This window comes from Nicotiana tomentosiformis, chromosome 3 (assembly GCF_000390325.3).
Source record: "Nicotiana tomentosiformis chromosome 3, ASM39032v3, whole genome shotgun sequence".
Lineage (NCBI taxonomy): Eukaryota > Viridiplantae > Streptophyta > Magnoliopsida > Solanales > Solanaceae > Nicotiana > Nicotiana tomentosiformis.
In genome coordinates, this window is record NC_090814.1 from 93369031 (window position 1) to 93394795 (window position 25765).

The 25765-nt window shown below is 36.1% G+C and overlaps 3 protein-coding genes across 3 annotated transcripts; 1 reads left to right on the plus strand and 2 right to left on the minus strand.

The window, feature by feature from the left end:
- Window positions 1-646: 646 nt before the first annotated feature.
- On the minus strand, window positions 647-14620 carry LOC104091580 (MAG2-interacting protein 2). The gene is made up of 12 exons (XM_009596951.4): window positions 14037-14620; window positions 13896-13947; window positions 12555-12728; window positions 11461-11662; window positions 10478-10689; window positions 9350-10349; window positions 7787-8760; window positions 6886-6968; window positions 6114-6473; window positions 3966-5175; window positions 3573-3838; window positions 647-3463 (listed from the first exon to the last, which is right to left on the minus strand). The coding sequence occupies exons 1-12, from the start codon at window positions 14124-14126 to the stop codon at window positions 854-856; spliced, it is 7233 nt and encodes a 2410-aa protein (XP_009595246.1). The 5' UTR covers window positions 14127-14620; the 3' UTR covers window positions 647-853.
- Window positions 14621-18398: 3778 nt separating this feature from the next.
- Window positions 18399-19510, plus strand: LOC104119703 (uncharacterized). Its single transcript, XM_009631278.2, has 3 exons — window positions 18399-18563; window positions 18799-18958; window positions 19041-19510. Exons 1-3 carry the CDS (start codon window positions 18485-18487, stop codon window positions 19255-19257), a joined length of 456 nt encoding a protein of 151 aa, XP_009629573.1. The 5' UTR covers window positions 18399-18484; the 3' UTR covers window positions 19258-19510.
- Window positions 19511-20854: 1344 nt separating this feature from the next.
- On the minus strand, window positions 20855-24589 carry LOC104119692 (uncharacterized). The gene is made up of 8 exons (XM_009631268.4): window positions 24305-24589; window positions 23606-23750; window positions 23344-23512; window positions 22852-23122; window positions 22105-22370; window positions 21813-22028; window positions 21556-21658; window positions 20855-21362 (listed from the first exon to the last, which is right to left on the minus strand). Exons 1-8 carry the CDS (start codon window positions 24456-24458, stop codon window positions 21298-21300), a joined length of 1389 nt encoding a protein of 462 aa, XP_009629563.1. The 5' UTR covers window positions 24459-24589; the 3' UTR covers window positions 20855-21297.
- Window positions 24590-25765: the final 1176 nt, after the last annotated feature.

Consider the following 25765-nt stretch of genomic DNA (forward strand, 5'->3'; position numbering starts at 1 on the left):
GCAAAACATTAACTTCCTAAAACAAAATATAAGGTGTACTGACATTAACAATTAAAAAAAAAATTAAGTTATATATATATTGGCAACGTAAACTTTTGTATCAGATAAAATTACCTGTTGCAAGTATCAATTTAATCAGATAGTGCAAAATGTTTACGACCATTATACAGAACTTAAACTCTTAAACAAACGGATGAGGTGAGCCTGAGAGGGGTGGAGAGAAATGCAGTCTATAAGAGTTATTTTCCAAAAACTTTAATTATCTTTTGAAGAATAACGAGACCAGAAAGCATCTTCAAAGAGCAAAGTTTTTACGTCTCGTTACATTTGAAAAGATACCAGAAATTAGTATAGAGAACAAGTCAAAAACACGGCAGGCTTTAGTCATTGATATCGTTACTCTGGCGATCATTCGCAATTCAACTTTCAGCTTTAGCTCATAGCTTCACTTATCTGACAACTCAAAATCATAAAGGGGACCTATTTTATTTGTGAGGCGAATATCCGAAAAATACTTACCCGCACTCTGTGTTTATATTTCATCTTTTATGATCACATTCCAGTCAACTTGCCACCAGGGCCAAAACTGAGCAGAAGAAACGGCAAACTAAAAGCCGCAGCAGACAACCTCTATTTCGCAAGTACATTCATGGTCCAAAGATTTTTGTACAAAATATGCAAGTACAATTGTTTAAGTTGCTTGAGTCCAGGTATACAAATATCATCTCCCTTCAAATATATAATACCATTCACTCTCCAGCAAAATTTCTAAATGTTCTATCTACAAAAGTTTGGATAATGATTTAGAAAGGAAAAAGGAAAACCAAGGACTGGACTGTGAACAAAAAAATGTTCATCTACCATCAAGTGAAAGCAAGGACAGTGAGGATTGGATCAGGTTTTCCATCCTGTCCCTCAAACTGGATACTGTATTTAACAATGGATTAGAGAATTTCACGCTATCCCTAGAGGGGTTGCTCTCCTGTAGTATTTGGATTTGCCTCTCCAAATACTTGTTGAGACAAGAACCTGCTATGTTAATTAAGCTAAGAGAAGGATTTGTGTGCATGAACTTGGCAACAAGAAATCCTGCTAAAATCTGCTGCCCTGATCTCACAAGCTCCGAGACAAAACAGGGAAATACCAGTCTTGTGAAAAGATCAATATGATCTTTTGGAATATTCTCACTTTCTACAGATCCACCACATCCAACATCTGACGACTGGGAATCTTGGCACTGTCGGGAAAAGTTCCCAACCATATAGCAAAGATAGGAGAATACTGTACCATATGAAGGTTTGGTGATGATAGTTGATATAACTCCAGAAGATAAAACAAGTACTAAAAACTCAAGATCCATGCTGATTTTATCAGATATGCCTTCTCGTTTCAGCTTCTGCTCGACAGTATCCAAGCACTGCAACTGGACTACTTCATATGGCAACAAGAGCATCAACTTAAGGGCTAGAAAGCAATCCACTCCAAGTGCAATCTGGCTCAAACCTTGAGCATTCTCTTCATCTAGTAATACTTCGCCTGGCTTTGCCAATGATTTGTCCAACAATTTCAACATTTTGTTGTATTGGGATATTGTTAGCAGCTTTCTGAAGATCTCCATCCAACAGACTTGAAGAGGATGAACTGAAAGTTCAGCATCCTTCTTTGGTTCTCTTTCAATAGGTTCTTGGAAGCTTTCCCATCCTTCATCCCAATCATCATTACTCCAACTGTTTCCACCATCAGATATCTCACCAGAATCCTTTTCAGTTTCTCCCCGAGTAAATTGCTCCTCCCATTCTCTTAACATAGCCAATAATGTTTCTACATGGGATTCAGATTCAGCAAATTTAGATACTCCAAGGAAGCAAGAGACAGTGGATTCCAAAGTCGAAAGATCTTCAGGTGTAATCTCTATGCTGGGCGAGATAGTGGAGACCAGCTGTGTAGATTTTAGAGCAATCAAAGTATTTGTAAACTTATTAGACGCATCTAGTTTCTTTGAAATCCCATCAGCAGCAGTGTTCTCGCAGTTTGCAGTTGCACTATGCAAATTCTCCCAACCTTCCCAAGAATGAACTTCCACCTCTTGGTCAGAAGAAAATCCCTTGCTGTTTTTATCAGTAGCTGCAATAAGTTGCATAAGCTCCAGCATGTAAACTCGAACATGATTGGAGAGATGAAAGTTCTCAGAAAACTCTTCCAATCTCTCCCAAACGGCCTGCCTGACACTCTGCAAATTTCCCAAGTGACCATCTAATTTACTCAAAGAAGATAAGTAATGGTGTAGACATAGGTGCTCACGGGAATGGTCGGTCAATTCCTGCAAGATGGTCTCCAAGATACTAACATAGAGATCTTGAAGATTCTGGATGCTGACAGCTTCTTTTGAAAACTCTGTCACTGATCCAGCTTCACACACGAAGTGAGCCATGACTTCATCATATACATCTGCAACGGCCCCAAAACCACAACCAGAGCAAACCATTGCTTTGCAGAAATTAAAGATTTCAACGGCAGCATCATCAACAAGAACATAGCCTACATAGGCAATAATTGTAGCCCACCCCTGACTAGATGAAACTTTTTCTCCAGCAACTAGACGTGCAAAAACTTTAAGACATGTCATTAGACATTCTAAGCAGAATCTTTCTTCCGAATTCTCAAGTAGTGCAACTTCATGCATGTCATTCATCATTCTGAGCCAAGTATCCACAAGCATGCCAAGGCACACCTGCCAACCTGAGCCACAAGGCCTCTTGAAAGATATTTCAGCAGGTAGTATGACGGCCAAGAGTTGTTTTAGAATGTCCAGACGAGCAGGATTTGGAATAAATTTTAAGTATTTGCAGCAGGCATTATAAGTCTGCTCGATATCATCGATTAAGCAATGAAGACTTTCAGAGCTTTGGATACTGACCCCCGATTTAGCTCTAGCTTCCAAGTTTGTCAACAAACTTAAAGCATGATGTTTATATACATACTGCCAACACAAGAGACCATCAGGCACAGGACCGTCATGAGCAGAAACAAGGTTGTTGACCATCTTTGCCAATGCCTCAACGTTGTTTTCATTGATGTGAGCAGAAACTTCACTGTTGAAGCAATCCAAGTTCAAATCTTTAATTCCAGCAATATTTTTGAAGTTTAGATGCCCGATAAAGGACACCTTGCAACATTCTTCTTCAACAGTCTTGGAAAAACGAGCAATATGAATAGAATCAGAATGCACTGGATCCTTTTGTTCATATAGCTGCAAGTAGCAGTCAGAGAGTAGGCCATATACTAGAGAAAGCCTCTTCTTATCATGTCCATCAACTGCAGGGTAGATCGACGAGGAAATAACTTTTATTGTTTCTGCAGCACAAGCAAGTATATCTTCTCTGTGATTTGACACTTCAGTTTTAACATCATCGGTGCTCCAAGCCTCAGAAACAAAGATGGACCTCAGGTAATGCAGCAACACCTGAATAGAAGGGGAGCAGTAGGAGAAAGAGTTAGTTTTCTAGCATCTTAGAATCTGTAATTGTAATTTCATTACTCAGTTACTCTTCTGGTTTAACAAACTTGCATACCTTGCTGCAATCTAGGCTATAAGTATTGACCAACTTCAATACATCCTTCACAATGTGTTTCTTCTCTGGGGTAATGGACTGGACAAATGAAAAAACAACACTCTCTCTGTAGTCCATGTCCCCAGATAAGAAGCGAGTAGTTTCAACACCAGGGATTATTTGTTCTAAGCTCCTTGAACGCTCTGCAATGCGCTTTTGCTCTTCTAGCTTCAGTTTCCATTCCCTCCAAAATGTGGATTGTGCTTGGTCTATTTGTTCTTTTTCGTCTGAATTAAAATATGAGGTTAGAGTAGCAATAAGAAAAATGAACATGCAAAGCAAAATACAAACAGTTCTCCACCTAGGGTAAAAAATAATAAGGTAGATCATATAGGTCTAAATTAACAAAATCACCTGAGCAGATCAGTTTATGTTTCTGTTGGAGCTTCGATAGAAGCAGGTCCCTCCTTTGTGCAGAGTCCTTGCACTTGATTTCACAATTGTGTAGCAAACCATAAATCATCCCAACATTCATTATGCTGGTTATTTCATTGTATTTCTCTCTTGTTCTCAAGTTTCTTTCAATTATCTCCACCCCTGAAAATGCATCAACAAGATTTAATAAAAAGGAGCATCCTATGATGTCTTCCTCCTCAGAGACAGGTGGCTCCATAATGGACTTAGCAACAGAAGCAATCAAACTATCCTTAGGGACAAAACCATTCCTTGCCAACCAGGACAAGATAGCCATCAGTGCCTGTGTTCTTAGACTGACATATTGAATCCCTGAAAATGAGCTGGATGTAAATTTCTTATTGCTTTCTGCTTCTCGACTCAGTTCAAGTAACCATGGAAGATATACAGCAGCAAATGATAAAAGTTTTCCATTTTCTCTCAAGATAGACGGGATGCTCCAATCACCATCCATCTGAACATCTTTGGCTACCTGAAAGAGTAAATTTTCTATCTGCTTGAGCTGTGTTTCCTGGTCAGAACATTCCTCTAAGTCTGCTTTATCTTGATTACAAGGAAGTTGATATGGGATAGTTGAGTCCTGAACTAAGGCATTTCCAGGCTCTTTCCCACTCAACACCATTAAAGATTCACATTGATCTTGCATATCCAGATCTTTCCATGCATGTAGTAACTCCGCAATTGATTCCCCATCACAGTGACTCAAACCAAAACCTAACAGCTGTTTTCTGGAAGCAATATCCATGTTCTCAAGGGCAGGACCTCTTGCCAGTGCTGCACATAAGTCCCAGACTGAACCATGTCCCTTTTTGGCCAAAACAAGACATAGATCAAAAGCCAGTTGGAGATCTCCAACCACTGCAGCTTCTCTTGCAATAGCTTCTTGAACAGCTGATATGTCATCGTGCGAGCTCAACCCAAGAAGTTTGGCTAGTTCAATGATCTCATCAACATTCAGATATGCTCCACCTTGACTTGTAACAACCAACTTAACTATTTCCATTGGATCTTTAATTTGCCTGAATTGCATTGGCAACAAGGTGACACCAAGGTTGGGAAGTTTAACAGTTACAGCGTCAATAACATCAGCCTCCACCCTCACATTTCTGCTCGTTGGAAAGATATTCAAGCATTCTTTAGCCTTCCAAATCTGGCAGAATTTAGCAGCTTAATTAGTAAATTGTCATACATCTCAATTTGAATTGGACTACTTTCCAAGAGCATGTGCAACCAATGTAAAAAATTAGTTTTTAGAACATAATCTGGACACACTTTAGCCAAAAGCAGAATGCATCTTTATTTTTATTGTTTTTAATAATGGTAGTTTCCAGGCCAACTTGCCCGCACCTGACTACTCCACCGGGTTCTTGCTACCTCAATCAGCACAGACCAAGTAACTCCGCCACCAGGCATACACAGATGGTAAGAAATCACACAGTGGTTTTTGTCTCTGCTAGTCTACTGGGATTTAACCCTGGTCACCAGGTTTGCACCCACTTCATTAACCACTAGGTCACATCCTTACATGTCTATTGAATAGTTGAAGGTCTAGTCTGAATGATAATTGATTATTGAAGTCAACACACACTGTGGAGGAACCTTTTGAGTGCTTTGCGGGGGAGGGGGAGACTTGAGGTCTAGCAGACCAAATAAAGCATCCCTTCTTTCATGTAGCATGACAATACCAAGCGAGCATGTCCGTATTCATGATTGAAGAAAAGCAGGTTTCATTAAGATAAAGAGGCAAAGGTATTCATCAAACATGCCCTCAATTTCACTCAATCCAAACAGAACTTCTTAGAACATAGTGCACCTGCACAACATTTTCTCATTCTAGCCTCCCTAGAAATTGATTCTAAATAATTCCTTGACATTGGCCAGAAAAACAAAATGCTCCCCAAATACACCAAAAGCTACTGCCACATTTTTTAGCAAAATGAACAATGTTAGAAGAGATTTATTTGTTAAACTACTTCTCTAGAACGTGATATAACAATCAGGTCTTACAGATTCTACCGGTCTTCCCAACTTTAACTTAGGAATTACGTAATCATTTCTATGCTAGTAATAAAAATAAAATGGACTTACTTCGGAACAAGAAAGACTTGACGCTGAGAAGAAATATTCTCTGGCAGCTTGAATAACAAGGTTTTCTGCTTTATCATTTGCCAAAGACACTGAGCCCACACCTTTCAAATAATTCCTCGCAAGTGCAAACTTCCCTGCTTTAAGCAATCCCCTGCAGAACTCCATTAACATGTATTCAAGATCAATGAAGCGAAATGCTTTCTCTTGCAAAGACTGCAAGTCAAGCCACATGTTTGTCCAGTCATTATCTGATCGACCAGGCTGTCGCCGAACAAATTTGGATAAGATGAGACGAATTATCTGCTTTACACCCTTTTCATCAGAATATGCCTCCTGGAAAAAGCTGATAGGCTTTGGGACCTGAGCATTACGGAAGAATAATTGGAAAATATTATTAGCTAGGTTATGTGACAAACAGCAATGAAGGATTCACTACCCTATCAATACCACAAGCTACAATATCATCCTTTCGTATAAAAAGATAAAGAAGTAAGTAGCCACAAGTCGGCTAATTTATGGCACCACACTTGTTGGGGAAAAAACCCAGTGGAATCGTCATTAATCATTGTGAGTCAATGTTTGACAACAATAGTGGAAGGTAAAACCAATTTGGCATGCTTTAAACAATTTTAAGGCGCATCCAGGCCTGATGATAATTTGACACGAAGCCACCAGATTGCTGAACTTATGGATGAAAGCAATACTATCCAATGGGAGTAAGGAGAAAAAAATCTTGGTATACATGATTACTCATACAAAGGAAAAACCTAACCTGGTAAAGCGCCAAAATTCTTCCTGCTTCAATATGACCTTCTGCAAGTCTCACCCGTTCCTTGAGGCTTGCATCTTCAGAATCTGTTAAACCACAATTTGGCTAATTATTTCTTTTCTTTATCCGTAATAGGGAAAAACAGTAGTGACTTCAGTAAAGTTAAATAATAATATTTAATTGCACAGCAACCCAATCAATGTCAGTCACAAGCAGTTCGACACTGAAAATACAAAGAAACAGACACATGAAATGAGACAAACTAGTAAGGGAGTAATATGACTATGACAATCCAAATTATCAGCTATGCCATGGATTTAATAAGAGCTTTCATCTGAGTCTGAAACTATAGATGGGCAAATGACAACTTCCAGCCCTCTCCCTAAAAAGAGAGGGAGAAAAAGGAAAAGAGAGAAAGGAAAAAAATAATAAACTTCAAAACTTCTATAAGTGCTGTATCAACTACATGTAAGAATTCAACTAGTTTTTCGCATTCCATTCATTTCATGCGAGCCTGTGACATATTTTTATTTATATGCCCTAAAAGTTTGATAATCAGAAAAGCACAGATGAGAAAACATTGAATATCCATCATTACCTATTAACCAAAACTTATACTATTATTTATGAATCAAGAACTGGTCTCAAAGAAAACTTTAGACCAAAATTTACTCAATTTTTAGCTCGATGCCAGCAGGGGGGAGAAGAGGGAGCCAAGAAGAGAAGGTGGAAGATTAGCAAAACTGCCACAGATTGATAAGTTAGTAAACAAAAGCATGATGAAGCAGAACTTTCTTCGTTCGCAAGGTTGGGGATAAGTTATCAATGTTTAGATTGATTGACCCCATAGCCAATATATGGACTGTGGTGATAACAGGATTATAGCATTTTGTCAAGGACTTACCACGGGAAAACTGAAGTTTAGACAGAATGGAAGCCATCATACTCCACCTATCTGTAACAGAGCAAGAGTATATGCACTGCAGAGCACAATCTACAACCTCAGCCTCATTCTGGAAAAAGCTATTATTCTGAAACTCTCTGCTACCCTCTTCAATTACAGCTGAGCACATCTCCAATTTATTTTCAGAGGCGATCTCCTTCAGCCATCTGACCAGAAATGACTCAGCTGAATTGGCTAAAGATGAGCAGTCTGTTTTCTCATCTCTGGAAGGCACGGTCAAAGAGTGAAACCTCTTTTTCATGAATGGAATTGCTTTACTATGTAATCTTTGAATAACAGTATCTTCTTTGACCCTAATCAACATTAATTTAAATCTTTCATAATCAGGTAAGCTTTCCCATATAGTAAGACTCATGGAGAAATTCATTTCGTCATTCTCCTCAGAATAGATAAGCCGGTGTAAGTAAGACATCTCCTCTAGGAACGGCTGCAATTGATGAATGCCTTTGCGGCAAGCAAAGTCGATTAAGCACATGGAGTTGTCGAGCTGCCCACTTAAGGTATCAATATCTCTAGCTCTCTTTTTATACCAAGAAGAGAGTTCACTTACCGATGGCCATTGAGACCCCATAAATTGTTTGACAATTGGTTCAGTCCTGATCTGAGTATAGCTCTCATGACTCTCAGGGACTCTGCTGATAATAAAAGTTACCATCTCATCACACTCAACCCAATCTTCTTCCCTCAAAGAAATACTTGGAGGAGGGGAACCCCCAGGAAGGAGCTGTCCATAAGTCTGCACCGGAAGAGTCTCAGGAATAGCAGCTAAGACATCCAACAATGAGGAAGTTAAGGAGTAAGGATGACGCTTAAAGAGAAGGTTTAATGCCCCAATCTTGCCACTTTCTGCAAGTGCAACTGCAGCATCTTTAATGGGCAAATTACAAAATTTCTTATACTCCAGTAAAGAAAACCTGCAAAAGGCTAAGTCATTAAGTATCAAGTCAGTAGAAACCATTTGAGTACTACTGCTATTAAAAGCATGAAAATTTGTCATGTAAAAAGTGGAGGAGAAAAAGATCACTAGGGCCATTATAAAACACGACCAAATAAGAAGCAATCCTAATGCAATATAGGGAAAGAAACAAAATTAGATATAAGGAAAATCCCTTATCAATTTCACTGCTTGGGTCATTGAGCAACAAGCCACTTTATCCCCCTAGAAAAAGTTTATGAACAGTTTGAAAATGAACGATTTCCATCTCAACTAGTAAGTCCAGTCAAATTTGGAAGTCAAAGGTAATGTGGTAAGTTTTGGAACCTCATCTCAATTTTGAAGTTTTCAGCTTCTGTTCGACATTTCCAGAAAATCTAATTAGGTACGTAGAAACTTCAAAGCCAATATTAAAGAATAGGATATTGCTCTTTGCTTTGTAATAACAATAAGACCGCTTGTGAGCATCACGACATCCCAATTCAATGTTTGATGCAAACCTTATGAATCCAGAACTAAAAATAGAAACATTCACCATTTAAAAAAATAGGGAGCAATAATATCATCACCTGCCCATGTTTATCCCAAGAAATGTCTCTAGCCGGTCTCTGTATTGCAACAATTTAAGTCTTGCCACAAGAAAATCCCAAACCTTACTATGCTCATCAACGTCAGACTCAGAAAATCTGTAACGGTCAGTTATGCCAAGTCCAAGATCGAGCAAAGCCCTAACTGCGTCTTCAGTTGGTCCAAATCGACCTACACATTCAGAAAGTACGAAAACTTGGTCCTTGACATTCGAAAGTAGTGTCTTTATCTCATTTACACCCTGGGAGGAGTGCAACCACTGTGACTTTAGAGCTTCGTCTTTATCTAGCCCATGGTGATCCGCAAATGTGAGAGCAGCCCGATACTCTTGTCTGGAGATTAATATATCATACATTTCAGGAATGGATCGCTCAGAAAATGAAACTAAGCTCCACCGGATACTGGCCCAGTCAAACTTGTTATTCATATCACCACGATTGCATTCAAAAAGACGAAAGCTGCTTGCTCTAATTCCTTCAGTTGATTCATTGTTCTGAATGGATGGTTTTGTCTCTAGTAGAAAAAGTTTTCCCGACAACTGTGGTACTCTCTCTAAAAGGGGCAATGAATACATAGTCTCATCCTTCTTAAATAGCATAGCACCGGTAGATATGTTAATCATAGTGATGTTACCATTCCATTCTGCAACAGCAAGTATATCATCAGACCACCAGGCAAAATCCACGACTTCATTCGCAAGATTGTTTCCCTTATCTGACTCCTTATTTCCATGATGTAATTCCTCTCGATAAGCAAATTTTGAGAGAGAACACTGTTCCTTATCAAATTTAAAGGTACTCAAAGATCCTCCCATATCAAGAGTAGCAACAAATTTTCCCTGTGGTGATATTGACACCTTAGGAGAAGTTATATGACCTACATAACCTTTAGGCATAGAAAAGAAACCCTCAAACTGAGTAGAAACGAGAACTTCTAGGGCTAAGTTTCCACTTCTTCGGCAAAGGGAAAGACTGTACAATCCTAGAAAAAGAAGTACTGTCAGTAATAAAGAAAAGTAATAAGTAGCTTGTACCAATTCGAAATGTCTGGTAAAACAAAATAAAGAAAATCATAAATATGTCCAGATATAGTTAGAGAGTTTGAGCTACCATTACTAGTCAGCTGCAAGCTGCCAGCACTGCTAACTATGGAAAATAAGCTCAGTTCTGGATGGTAATCCAGGCAGAACATGTTCTGTGGAAACTGCTTCAGCACTCTCCCACTTGTCGAGGCAAGGGGTGAGAAAACAGAGGCACTTGGATCTTGACTGATCTCAATGTCATGAATCAAGCCATCTGCCGTAACTATAGTGAAGGTACACCTGAAAAAGAGTTATCCAACCAAAATAGACATAAGCTAAGTAAATAAGATGAAAAATCCGATAGAAGAAACCTGTACAATTAGTGGGCGTTTGGACATAAGAATTGTAAAATTCCAAAATACGGGGAAAAAAAATTTCAAGTGAAAATGGTATTTGAAATTTAGAGTTGTGTATCAGTGTTGTCAAAGGCGCGCTTAAAGCGCGCTTAAGCCCTGAAGCGAGGCTCAAAACACGTTGAGCGCTTCACCCCGCTTTGTGGGCGCTTTAGTATCGCATCTAAGCTCTAAGTCATACTTTTCCTTGCCAATGAGTGTAATACTGAAAAGGCGACCTTAAACAATTGATATTTCACTTTATCGTGAATTGTTTTTCAATTTCTTTGTCCATATATTTGTTATTCATGCTTATAATGATTAGTCTTGGACTACATGCATATTTTTTTACTTTTTCTTCCGTTGCGCCTTTTTCATTAAAGCACACGCTTTATTTGCGCTTTGCGCTTAAAGCCCCAATGGACCTTAGAGCTTTTTTGCGCTTTTCGCCTTTGATAACACTGTTGGAGATGAATATAATTTTGGGTTGTTTTTGAAGTTTTGTGAGTGATTTGAATGAAAATTTTGAAACACACCTTTTTGGAATTTTTCAATTTTTCGAAAATTTCCAAAATGCATCTTCAAAGTGAAAATTGGAAATTTTATGAACAAAAGTGAAATTTTTTTGGAAAAAGGGAAAAAAATTCTTATGTCCAAACGGGCTCTTAATTGAGCTTACAAGCAGGATTTCTTCAAATCAGCATCACCCTGCACCGTCAGGCCAACTATTGATGAAGAACTTTTTATATGACTCTTTGAAATTCTGGTAATTTCATCACCATTAGCTCTAATGAGATAGACTGTGTCACTATCGTCCGCAACACCAAGAACATCATGAGTTTCAGACCAAGCCCCACAACAGAATGAAGTAATGCTTTTGCCTAGAAATACAAAAGCAATAAGTAATAGATAAATGTAGCAATACTTTTGCATAATCATAAAGAATGGCACCGGAAACCAACTGTATATATAAAAGTAGGTAACTTGACAGTCATTCTAATCTTCCTCGTCACCCTCTTGAGCTATTTCTGGGCTGGGTTTATTGAATTCTCAACCGGAAAAGAGAGGAAAGTTAACACATCGGTGACACTGTTCTGTCTATGTCCACATAATTCAATTGAATTTTCAGAGGAAAAAACCAGCGCAAGTTAGGTATTAATACATATCAAAGGGCACAATGTGTTGGTTCAGTGATTAAATAGGGTCAGAAGAGTTAACACATCGGTGACACTGTTCTGTCTATGTCCACATAATTCAATTGAATTTTCAGAGGAAAAAACCAGAACCAGTTAGGTATTACTCCCTTTGTTCCAGTTTATGTGAACCTATTTTCTTTTTGGTCCGTTCCAAAAAGAATGACCCCTTTCTAAATTTGGAAACAATTTAGCTTAAACTTACAATTCTACCCTTAATGAGAAGCTTTTATAACCACACAAATACTCTGGGCCCCTTTTTGACTTGCTTAGGACCACAAATTTCAAAAGTCCTCATTTTTTCTTAAACTCCGTTTCCAGTCAAACAGGTTCACATAAATTGGAACGGAGGGAGTAATACATATCAAAGGGCACAATGTGTTGGTTCAGTGATTAAATAGGGTCAGAAGAGTAGGAAAAATTAAAAACACTGAAAAGCTGCAGGCAGGAAGGCAGCACTGATACCTTAAGACAAAGAAGCCTTTTAACATGCTAAAATGATGGCCCTATCAGGACATACTCTAAAGGAGGTTACTGCCACCACAGTTTTTCACTTCTATTTTAGGTTCCTAAAACTTACAGATATATATTCCACAAGGCTTTTGGTAGTCATCATCCTTCTGCATGATTGTTATCTGATTCCCAGATGCTACAGCGACAAGATCACCCCTTGAGGAAACAAATAAGGATGCATATCTCCTTACTTTTGTTGGATCCCCCTGCTTTCTGCATCTCTCCTTGAGTTGCGCAATACCTTCAAACATGGTAAAAAATTTGATAATATAAACTAAAAGGTCTTTACAACAAGCAAAATGAAACTAAATACTCTCTATATACAAAGTCGAATATCCTAATGACTTTTTATTTTCTTTCTAATTTTCCTTGGTCCATTTCCTTAAAAGGAAAATTTCTTATCCTTCAAGAATTTTTAAACTAAACTACTACTATCTTATCTTATTGTAATTCGGATACTTTTTGATGAAGATCGTAACTTACACATTATGTTTGTCAACTAGTTATTTTGCCTTTTTTCGACCTATTATTTCAATCCATTCTCTATCAAACTCCAATAAAATAATCTTATTATTTCTTCTCATGAATCTCTGAACTAGTAAAACACATGTAATTTAACTTAGGAGAAATTGCTTAAAGATCATTTGAATTCAAAAATCCGATATATTAAATGATTGTTTTTATGCAAAATAATGTGAACCAGCTATACAAAGCGTCAAAGCTAACGAGAGGGAAACCAAAAGAAATGCAAAAGAAGAAAAAGGAAAAGAGACAAGAAGCTCAAGATTTAAGCATCTCAGAGATGATATGCACTATAAGACTACATATGCGAAAAATAACATCCAAGTTCCGCTACAATCGAATAAGAAACTCTCAAAAGTGCAATGCAGCTTCTTGATGATATTATCATGTCAATTTTAATCAGTGATGATGGGTGACTTCAATAAATAGTTTATAATAATGAAATTTGTAGAATAACATCATATCTTCTTTTCATTTTTTGATAAATAACCCCATATTTTCTTTATATAATTGCATTTTTGTAATCCAATTCAAAAAGAAAGAAAAATTGAAACTTCCCGTCGTCCTCATAATCCGTCAGTATTAAGATTTCTATTTCAAAACTAAAACAATCTACTCACACTCAAAAGTCTTTGCACTATATGAATATATCCGGCCAAAGAAATATCCAACAAATCATGAATAAGGCAATAAGCTTACATTTATAAAATACAGAAAAGATAACATTTAAATCACACCAGAAAAGAAAACAAAAGAAAGATGTCCTCAACTATCAACTGGAAGTTACATTACATACTAGCAGAAAGAAATTAGTTTAAACATAATTTAGCCAATTTAGTTATAATAACTTCACGAAATACTGAATTTCAACAAGAAGTGAATGTACCTGAGGAAGAAAGCAATCTTGAAAAATAACTGCTTTTGGCGCCTTCATTTAGCTAAAATCAAACACAAGCAAATAAGCAATTGAGAAAAAAAGGCGGAAGATCATTAAACAAAAAAATATAGAATTCAAATCAGTAGAAACCTGTTGAATTTGTGGAGGATAATTGGAAATATAAGGCCTAGAGGCATGATGACGTGTCTCAAAGAGTATTTCGCTAGTTGATTCCTCCATCTGTATGTACAAGTAAGAAATAAACCTCTGTGAGCTTGTGATCTTAGAGATCCCAAACCCTATGATTCAGAATTCCAAGAGAAACGCACGGAACATCTATCTACAGTAAGAAAATTCGCAGGAAAACCGGTTCGATAATGAGATTCGAACCGGTCCAGCCGCTGTTTCTTGGGTTTTGGTCAAAGTTGAGGCCGGTTAAATGAAGGCATAATCATGGCATGAGTGATTCGTACGTAAACAACATCCGGGTCTTGGGCCTTTTTCTTCAATCTCTTGTTACATTATGGCCCAGGAGGCAGGACTTGTGGACTCGATGTGGAATGGTGGGCTGGGTATTTTCAAGATTTGAAAATTTGGGCTAAATTGGACTCAAATCTCAAACATAAAATTGTTTTTCGAATTTCAACAATCCAATACATAATTTAGTACCCAAATCTACTTTAAATGAGCTCAAAATTAAAATATAACTTTCAGATATCATAAATAACAAATCTCAATCGTCAAATTATGAAAACAACAACAAAATTAAGAAGAAGAAGAAGAAGAAGAAGAAGAAGAAGAAGAAGAAGAAGAGGAGGAGGAGGAGGAGGAGGAGGTAGAGGGGGATGAGGAGGAAGGAGGAAGGAGAAAGAAGAAGAAGAATAAAGAAAGATTGGGTCCTTCAATTGATGGCGCAAAACTAGGTGCCACATAAAAATTGGGTCATTTTTCTTCAATATCTCGTTACTATATGGGCTCAAGAGGCAAGATTTTTGGACAAAAAAATAGTTGGGCTGGTCACCTTTCGGGACGGCTATTAGAATTTAGCTTTATTTTAAATTGTAGTGGTAAAGTAGCCATTGATCCGATTAATTGACTTATTTATCCCCAATTAAAACACGAAACATAACTCCAGTAGTCGTTATTGGAGTTCGAAACTTTGACAAGTGGAACCTCAGTAAACTATGTTAGAATTCAAAAAATTGCTGAATTTTCAAACCTAGGAATTATTCATAATTTTTGAACCTTTACTAGTGCTTAATTCAGGAATATTTCTTGAATTTTTAACCTTTACTAGCGCAAAATTCAAGAACGGTTTCTGCTTTTCGAATTCTAAGAATTTTGAACCTTTATTAGTACAAAATCCAAACTCTATAAATGATTTATGGTTTTTGAACATTAACTAGTGCAAAATCAAGAAAAATTCAGGAACGGTTCATGATTTTTGAATTTACATTATACTTCAACAAATTTTAACCTTTAAATATAAGATCTAGGAAAATTAATGGCTTTTGAACCTTTAATAGTCCAAAAAAAAAAATGAAAATTCGTGATTTTGGATTCACATTATACTTCAGCAAATTTTAACCTTTAGATACGAAATTCAGAAGAAAAAAATTAATGGTTTTTGAATTCTTTGTAGTGCAAAATCCAGGAAAAATCAGAAAAATAATTTATGATTTTTGAATTCACATTATATTTCAACAATTTTTAACCTTTAAATATAAAATTTAGGAAAAATTACTAATTTTTGAACCTTTACTATTGTAAAATTCAGGAAGAATTCATAGTTATGAATTCACATTATACTTTAGCAATTTTTAATTTTAATTTTAAATACAAAATTCGAGAAAATTCGGGAATGCTTTATGGGTTTTGAATTCACATTATACTTCAACAATTGAGAGCTACTACTTTAGGTCATTCAAAGTCGAGGAATAATTGTTGAATTTTGAACTTATAACTATTAAAGTCTAGTAGTAATTCCTGGAGTTACTTCGTATTTTAAATAGGGATATTTTTATCAGACTTATATTTTTCGTAGTAATAAGTGATTACTTTGCCAATACACTTCAAAATATGACTAAACTCAAATAAATAGCCGACTTAAAAAGTGGCTATTTATCAAAATCATCCCTTTTGGCCTCATTTGAAAATTGGGCTTAAAGTCTTTCCATTTTTCGTCCACTTTTCCAATATTTTGTTTGTTTAGATGAGAGAAGCACATGTTACCTTTTATTTTAATTTTTTCGACAAGAGCAACATGTTGCTTCATGTCTTCTAACTTTGGGTTTGATCTTTGTTTTGCGACAAAGATTATTCCCGTAGTTTATATATATATAAAATTTGTAGTGAGACAAACCAACTTTGCAATGATTACGGGCCTAGTAGTTCAGAAAAATTCCTATATTTACAAGAAACCTATTTACAATTTCCTTCTAAATAAGAAGGGCGAATAACACAATTACCCACAAAAACAAAACTATTTACCCTTTCCTATCCATTTACTTTTCTACCCATCAAACTAATTATCTTTTCTACTCATGATAGCTTTTGTGAGTAATTTTCTCTTTTTCTCATATTTCTTAATTTATCTGCTTCTTTTCTTCTTCTTTTTCCCTCTTTTCTTTCTCTTCTCCTTTTTTCCCCCTCATTTTCTTCTTATTTTTTTCCCTTTTCCGTTCATATATTTTTTGCCCATATCATATTATTATTATTACCATAATTTAATTTCACACTCAATTTTGACTCCTTCTTTTTTTTCTTTTTTTTCTTTTTATTTATTTTCTTTATTTCTTGTTACTTTTCTAATTTTATTTAACTCATATTTTCTTTTATTTTCTTTTTCTCTTCATAATCTAATTTTATTTATTTATTTTTTGCTTTTTTTATTATTCTTATATTTTTATACAATAAGAAAAGATAACTGATATAGTAAATATTTGTTTACTTTTTTTTAATATAACTGGTATAATATACATTTTATCTTTTTTCTTATTTTCTTTCTTTTTAATTCAATTATTAAAACAACTTATACATTATAACTATTTTCTCTTTTATTTTTTGCTTTCATTTTCTTTTTTTAAAATATCATTTATTATTATTGTAAGCATTTAAATTTTGTTGGATTTAAATCCATAAAATAATTTTGGAGCATATTAAATTCAAGACATTAGTCCAAACAAATATTGTGGCTAGTAAATTGAGCTAATTATTTAAATTCAATATAGGTGTTGGGTTAATCCATTTAATTGGACTACGAATTAAATAATAAGCCCACTTCATTGGCCCAAGGTCCAAATGGCTATTAGCCCATTTTAAAGTCCAAGCTCATGTCACATGTCAAGTGATGTGGCAATCCAAGTTAAAAGAATAACAACAACAATAACAACAATAATAATATACCCAGTATTATCCCACATCGTGGGGTTTGGGGAGGGTGGTGTATACGCAGACCTTACCCTTACTTTGTAAAGGTAGAGAGGTTGTTTTCAATAGACCATCGGCTCAGAAAAATATAAGTACCACATTAATTAAAAAGATAAACAATGAGGGACAACACCAAAAAGCCATGTAAAAGTAGCATAGAAATAACACGATAATAAGATGATCAAAATGAAAGAAAATAATGGGTAGTCATAGAAACCTACTACCAACAGAATGCGAGAGTGCGTACTAATCCTATTGGTATGAACAATCTACCACCTATCCTACTACCCTAATCCTCGACCTCCACACCTTCCTATCAAGGGTCATGTTCTCGTTCAACTGAAGTTGTGTCATATCTTGCCTAATCACCTCTCCCCACTTCTTCTTCGACCTACCTCTACCTCTCCATAGGCCCTCCAATGTCAACCTCTCACACCTCCTCACCTGGGCATCTGTGCTCCTCCTTTTCACATGTCGAAACCACCTAAGTCAAAAGAACGAGCCAATAAAATCAAGACACATGTCAAATGATGTGGCGATCCAAGATAAATAAATAAGCCAATGAAATCATGCCATGTGTCAAGAAAGGGAGACATAACAAGTCAAATCAACAGCCAATAGAGTTGTGCCAAGTGTCTAGATGGTATTAGTCAGTTCAAATAGACCAATCAAATCGCAGAGCCACACTACTCCCTACAACTATAAATAGAAATCTTCATAAGCTAGAAGACACCAGAAGTAATAACAAGAAGCAAGCAGAGAGCTCGTGGATCAAACACCGTTGATTTCTCTACAAGCTACAAGTTCAAGCTTCAAACTGTCACGACCCAAAATTCGCTAAAGGTCGTGATGGTGCTTAACACCGCCGTCAGGCAAGCCAACAGTGATTTATCAATTTAATTACTCATTTTTTATATTTTGAAATAATAATTTTCTGGCGAGTAGAAGTCATATATATGTATACTCGATAAGGTAATGAAAATAATAATAATTTGGACGTAACCAAAAATCCAGCACACAGTAACGTCCAAAAAAGAAGGCAAAGGTGAAGAGTAAAGTGCACTTGCAAACAGAGCCAAGTTAACGGTTCATCCATTCTCTCAACTCTCTCCTGTAACAACCCCCCCCCCCCCCACCCACCCCACCCCACCCCCACCCCTCAAACTCTGATGGAGAGGTTGCCACCTGAACTTAGTCTCAGAATTTTGTGCCTCTTGGATCACCGTAACCTTGCAACTGCTCAATTGGGTTAGTCTTAATTCTACTGATTCATTTGGCAACTTATAGTATTATATAACAGATTTGCAGTTAATATGGAGTTCTTCTGACAATTGGGTATCTTTCTAATTATGCATTTATTGACGAAATGATCTGAATTTCTCATGAAGCTGTATTTGGCATTAAAATTGGATCTCTGTTTTGACCCCAAAAAAAGTCAAAGTTCCATGCTTTGAAAAGAGATGTTTTTGTTTTTTTTTGAAAGTTTGCAGAAGGTGGAAAATTTTGGGTTCAGATAATAGCTTGTGGTGTGATTTGTTCATTGAAAGATGGGGATTAGATCAAGCCACTTTTTATGCCCCTTCAGATTCTAAGTCATGGAAACATGTGTATATGGTTCAAGATCGTTGTGATCGGAATGGATTGTAAGCTCAATTGCCAAATTCTATATATTGTAGTACATGTTTTAGTTTTGCATTCATAATTTTTTTTTACATGATTTTTCAGGGGATTGAAGATTATAAGGGAAGGAGATGACTACTACCTAATACACCAAGGTGAAATTCAACGACATTTAGGTTCAAGAATATCTAAAATGGAAGGCATCTCTGATTCACCTGAACATAAGGAGGAACCCAATTTAGGCATATTGGACAAGATCCTTTTCTTCATTGGTGATTTTGAAGCTGCTTCAGCCCAGGCTAAACGAAGCCGGCTGGTGTAACTGGATCAGCTTATGTGCATCTCGTCTGTTTCATTGGTTACTTGTCACGTCTATCGGGTGATTCTAGGCAAATATGTAAAAAACACCTAAACTTTTTTTTGTATCTTTAAAAACAAAATTCCTTGTAATGGTAATATTTCAATGTTTTTGTATGTAATATGATGTATTCATTAATCTTTGAAAGTAAATTTAAGCCCCAACTTCGTCTGTATCCAAGTGTACTTTATAATTATTGAAGAAAAATTTCTTTTTAGATCGGTTTGTCCTGCTCATTTCATCTTCTACTCCAAATCTTGCTAAACTCTGATTTACTCCAATTTAACCAAAAACAGTAACTTAAGTGGTCAAGAAATCAACCAGTATAACTCAGCTTTCTTGGGATTGTTTGATATAATAAATGGGCCAGTCCATGAGCTCCGCAAGAATTCTAATTCAAAAGTTCATAAGATTGGAACTTGAAAGTATTATTTACCTTGTAAAATATAATATGAACTTCAACCTTGATTTAGTTATTCAATAGTTTGAGGTTCCCTTGATTTAATCAATTTAGTTTTTACCAACATACATATTAGGGCAAAAGGATTATAACCAAGTAAAATTAAGACTAAAGTAATAAATTAGTTGGATAACTAGTTAGATTGAACTTGCAAGGATTTATAGTCAACCAATTTAAATGCTGCAGTAGTGAGTCTAGCAAACCTAGGATTTCCAATATTGTATCAATTTCTTACAGAACACCTTTCTACCACCTATCATAATGTTCATCATCAGCAAGTTAATGTGTAAAAAAAAAAAAAAAAAAAAAATAGCTATACCTAATGTTTACACGAAATCAACGGCTATATGACACTTGCCTCTTACAGACTTTAATCATATTACCGTGATTAAATATATTTCTCACATTAAGTTATCACTTAACCAGGATAAATTAATATAATTTGCACGGTATAAACACACTCCGTGAGTAAGTTTTTGAGTTGAAGCCTCTAATTCTTCTATCTCTGAAAAATGACTTGCCTAGAGTATTCCAAGTTCTCATAGTTTCAAGTGGAATCAACGCTCTAAGCAGGCTCTCTTCCCAACCTTGAATTCAGACTAAAATTGCACAAAAAAAGAACTGCTATCGCCAAACAGGGAAATGTGGTCATTCATTTTCACCAAACAGGGAAAATGTTGTTTGGTTAACCGTCTGCGTATAGGAAGATTATAGTGCAGAGATTGTTTATGCAATGAATTGTTATGTCTTTAAATACTCTTATTTACATTTTGGTAATACAAGAATTTTAATCCCACAATCGACAAATTTCGGTGAAACTATCTGTATAAGGTATTAGTTATAGGGAGATTATATCAGTTATCCAAAATTTTATTCTGGAAAAGAAAAGAAAAGAATTTATACAAAGATTAAAACTTTTATGGTTCAAGAGAGTAGCGGCTCTGCACCCGAGTCCCCTGTTATGCTACCCATTACAGCACTCTTTCTTGGTCGAGAAAGGCTAAAGCGAATAGAATATAAATAAAAAATATTTAAATGAAAATAAACCCGCAAACCAACCCAGTTTTAGACATTTGCCTGACATATCAATCACCAACAAAATTTCCCAAGAATTGCAGCTTTGCTTAAGAAAAAGAATTGACTTGTGTTTTTCACTATTACATTCGAGATAAATTGTCAAAAAGATTAAACCTATGACATAAAAGTAGGCCTCGGTCGATACTTGTGAACCATGGCTAAGGAAACAGGTAAAAAATCATAGAGTAAAGTAATGCGCTATCACAGCAGCACAATCTGAGAGAAATGAAAATAGTCGAAAACGTGTTAAAGTGTTTGTCTTTTAAGAACACAACCAGGGAACGAGAATAACATCACTAGCTTATCCGCCTCTTTCTTATCTGCTAGGCAGGAACAGCTCCATTATGAATCCATGGTATTTCTCTTTAACAATTGTAAGCTCAACTAATATTAAATCCTGATGGCCGATTATGGGTAATGAATAGTCCTTTGCAGACAAATTTCACATAGGATATTTGACTGCTAAATCAAGGTGCATTTAATGGATCGACCTCAGTATCCCTTTCCTTCATTGCCACCCAATCTTCTGCTTCTGCAATCAGTAACAATATTAAGTTAATCCATCAAAGTTACATAGAGCAAAAGAAGGTAATGCAATAACAAGTCATAATCAAGTACGATTGGTTCATGTGTGAGAACTTATCCTGCCTCAGAATTGGTAATGAATGATCTTAAATCTAAGGCGTCAATTTCCTTGCAAGCTTTAGAGAGAACCGCGTACTTACTTGGCTTGTCTGCGATGGCTGCAAGCCGTCTTTGCAGGATGGATGCAACAAAGAGGAAAATTGAGCACATGCCAAACATCACAGTGATGGGGAAAGCGTTGACCTTCAAATTGACATAAAAAGATCGTCAAAAATCAGAATGCTGGAATTGAAAAAAAAAAATTATGTCTTGCAGCACAACAATTGCTTGAGTAAATAAATGTAAGAAAAGGAACATGTGCAGCACAGTTACTTGGAGCAGAAGAACGATAACATACATTGTAAAGCACAATGCACACGAAGATGTTGAGGGGAATCCTGAAGAAGTTCATTATGGTGCTCCTTGCCTCCTCGGGAATGTATTGAGACCTCATCTTCATGATGGATGGCCAGAAGAGGCCACAGCAACCCTCGAAGGTGCAGAAGCCAAGAAGCTGGATACATCCAGAAAAGGAGATGCCTCCCCCTTTCACATTTGAAGGAGATACTAGGAACTGGTTCAATGAAAGATGTTAAAAACCAACAAACCACAAGGCAGAAAACACAAAGAGCAAAGGCATTTCTACTTACAGTTGTCAGAATGGGCAGCAAGAGAGATGCAGAAGATACGACAAAAACAATTTGCATGTAACTCTCAACTTTAGGTGAGTTCTGGGCCATAAGACGAGCTGCAAATGAGCTTCCCAACATTGAAGCCAACATGAAAGTTGCAAATATAAAACCATGGGGAATGTCTTCATCATTTGGGCTGAGAGCAGGAGTCCACAGAAACACAAATGTATACATTGAACCTTCAAACAGAGATTGTATAGCACCGAGTAATGCAATCTTCTCATCTGTCAAAGAAACCGTGCAGCAATAAGGATAGTGCAAAAGTTAATGTAAACAAAACAAAAAATCTAGTAATGACACAGGGTGCAAGAGCTACAAATTGAACAGCCATCATTGAATATATCAAACAGATATATCACAAAGAATGCAGTATCAAGAGAACAGAAAAAGATGTTAAGTCCCTGAAAATGCAACCTACGCCTGCCTTTTTCAGGCAGCTTTGGAGCTTTAAATCATAACAGATAACCTGGGTGCAGAAATGGTGCGTTCCTGTAACCTTAAAGATAGCAGAATGTAATTAACCTTATAACTTCCCGAAACCACTTTGCTATGAAACTCTAACTCTAATAGATAAATAGGGAGCACATAGCACATCTATATCCATGTCAAATCTCATCCGAAGGGAATCACTCTATCCACTTTGATAGATGCATAGGTTGAAGATTGTCCACAAAAAAACATAATGTGTAGCATATCTAGCTATACCTGAAGCAATGGCCACAGCTGCACCCTTGAATTGAGTGAGCAAGTCTTTGCTCTCTGATGCGTCTCCATAGTTCTCCGACCATGATGATAATATGATAGCCATTCCAATGGCAAGAAAGCAGGCAGCAGCATCAAAAGGAGACACAGGGCCAAGATTTAATGAATCAACAAGAAAATTCCCAAACAATCCAGCGATAATGGCAACAAGACCATTTCCAACAAATATTGCCTTGGAGAAAGTTAGTGAGAGCCATTGGGAGTCAAAACCCCTCTGCACAAAGAAAGCAAGTAATATATTAAAACTTCATAAAAATATATTAGATTAATAATAAAGCAAAAACAAAGAGCAAGCACTTGCTATGTTCCTTCAAAGGACTGTAAGTTGTATCTCAAGGACAATGGTAGTACGATCAACAATGTATAAAGATCAAATTTAACAGTTTGGATTTCCTACTTAAAAGGCAGCTTGATAATAAGGACATGTCATGTCACCTTAAAGTGTTCTGCTACAAGCCATGACTCAAATGCTGAAAACAGTAGAGATGTAGCAATGCCACCCAAAACACGTCCAATCATCAGAATCTTGTATTGAGGTGAATGCTTGGTGATGCAGCTCAGTATGTAAGTGATACAGTACGTTACACATGCCCTCTTCCGACCTCTGAAATTTAAAATGCAAGGCAGATCATGTAAACAAGAAACTTTTTGGTATTAAAAGATGATTATTGACACACAAAATATTCTGAAAGCCTACTGTTTGTCAGCAAGAGATCCAACAATTGTGCCAAACAACATGGAAGATCCAAATCCAGCAATAAAGAGCTGTCCAATATCCCCCTTTCCAAATCCATAAGTGCTGTAAAGGTAGTATACATATGGACCCTGTAGCCAATCACCGGCTATGGCCACAAAATACCCAAGCGTTAGCAAAGGGAAACACCACCATTCACACAAATCATAAAAGCTGGAAGTATCATCTACTCATATATATTATTACTCCATACATAATGTAACTGTTAATTATGGAATTATTCCAGCATAGGATCAAGAAGTAAATACTTAGCCTCTTTTGCTTTTTAGTTGTGCTAATGATCATTGGAACCTCAATTAATCCATAGGCATAATGAATAAATAGTTGCTTAGATAATACAGCTGGATTAACAAGGAATCATTAAGTGAAATGATCATGCACAGATCTAAAGACCATTAAGCAAATTAGGCTGCATATCAAGACTTCAAGACCCAATCTGCTCATTTAATTTACAGCAAAAACAACTCTAAACTCAGATCCAAATAGATAAGATTCAAATTCCGAAAAAGTCCACGCTCAGATAATCAGATCGAGCACGTAAGTAAGAGAATTCCAACAGACATTAATGTGAAAAATGCAGAGTGATTTAATCAATTAGAGGTAGAAACAGGCTCAGATCTGAGGAGAAGAAAAGGAACATACCCATCATAAGAGAGTAAACAAGAATGTAATTATTCTTGAAGGAATTGAAAGCCTGAGAAGTTGTGATTCGATCTTTGTTGCTCTTTCCACCCAGCTCCAGAGCTGCTACCACTGCGGCCAGAGCCCCAAACACCACGTAATAGAAAAACTCCATTTTCGCACCAGCACTCGAACTCGATCTCTACTGGCACTCAGATTATATTCTTATACGTACAAATCAGTGTGTGTGTTTGTGTGTGTTATATATATATATATGCAGAGAAGCGGGGCAATGTATACGCGGTTTCTTCTCCGCTGTAATCCTCTAAAGGCATGTTACTTTTACTGTGACGATTTATCAGATTTAATCTTGGCCTTTGGTTATCTACAAACTGACACGTGGCGGCAAGGAATTGCGTGATATCTGTCGGTGGTTATGTACCCAACTTCATAGTATCCCTAACGGAGGATAATTTGGAAATTAATTTTGTTCATTTCATTTCGATAGTAAACAAAGGGAAACCTTTGTCACGTTCTGTAATTTAAGACGCAATGCCAAAAAATTTCATAGATGAATGCACTTTGTTTTCATTCGCTTTCAACAGCACCATTTAATATCACATGGGCTTTCTCATCATCCTTTGATTTTTTGGCTCTTCTATTAATTTTGCGCTGTTCATAACTAGAGCTTAACCGACAGCATATACGTAATACTTTTGAAGTTCAATATTTGTAAATAATAATTTGACCATTGGTACATACTAAACATTTGAAATATTGATAAAATATATTTAAAAAATTATGTTAAGAGTGTTTCAAATAAATTAATAGCTTAAAACTAGTAAATTTTTTTAAAATGATAGTCATGTTCATACGCAACAAATTTTCCAACTTCACTTAAATATTCATGTCAATTGTGAGGTTGCCAAACAGACAAATCTGTGATTAATTCACAGTGTCGCATGTTAAGAGTATTGCGTGATTGGTTTTTCAAGGCACCTAGTAATTACTATCTAAAAGAGAATTTCAAAGTAGCAGTATTAAGCTAGTTGTGCGGTGACTTATTGAAATTCCCAATTAAATGATGAAACACACAACACATTTACTGAGTAGTTATTTAATTACTCGGACGGATCAACACGTAGTTGTCAATCTCAAAACCTCGCCTAGTACAAAATTGACTTGTGCCTAACAACTGCTTCGTCATCCGTTTCTGTGTACGTGACTTTATTTCCGTCTAATCAATACATTAAATTTGAATTTTTTTAAACTTTACTTTTATGTGATACTTTAGTTAGAAATTTTTATAGTCACAAATATTTTGACATATTAAAAGTTACTTTTTCAAGTTCATTTTAATTGATTTTTTTGTTTGTTTTTATACATATTAAGAATTCATATTTTAGCATTAATTAACAATAAAATTGATCATATTAACCTTAATTTGTTCATTGAAAATATAACAAATACTCCTAAGCTCTT

Coding starts and splice junctions, on each gene's coding strand:
- LOC104119703 (XM_009631278.2), top strand. CDS start 18,485: ATGGAGAGGTTGCCACCTGAACTTAGTCTCAGAATTTTGTGCCTCTTG. Junction 18,564..18,798: donor CCTTGCAACTGCTCAATTGG/GTTAGTCTTAAT, acceptor TTTTTTTGAAAG/TTTGCAGAAGGTGGAAAATT. Junction 18,959..19,040: donor CGTTGTGATCGGAATGGATT/GTAAGCTCAATT, acceptor ATGATTTTTCAG/GGGATTGAAGATTATAAGGG.
- LOC104091580 (XM_009596951.4), bottom strand. CDS start 14,126: ATGGAGGAATCAACTAGCGAAATACTCTTTGAGACACGTCATCATGCC. Junction 12,729..13,895: donor AAGATTGCTTTCTTCCTCAG/GTACATTCACTT, acceptor CCATGTTTGAAG/GTATTGCGCAACTCAAGGAG. Junction 8,761..9,349: donor CTTGGGATAAACATGGGCAG/GTGATGATATTA, acceptor AGCCTTTTGCAG/GTTTTCTTTACTGGAGTATA.
- LOC104119692 (XM_009631268.4), bottom strand. CDS start 24,458: ATGGAGTTTTTCTATTACGTGGTGTTTGGGGCTCTGGCCGCAGTGGTA. Junction 23,751..24,304: donor TGTTTACTCTCTTATGATGG/GTATGTTCCTTT, acceptor TTGTGGCCATAG/CCGGTGATTGGCTACAGGGT. Junction 21,363..21,555: donor AGCCATCGCAGACAAGCCAA/GTAAGTACGCGG, acceptor TACTGATTGCAG/AAGCAGAAGATTGGGTGGCA.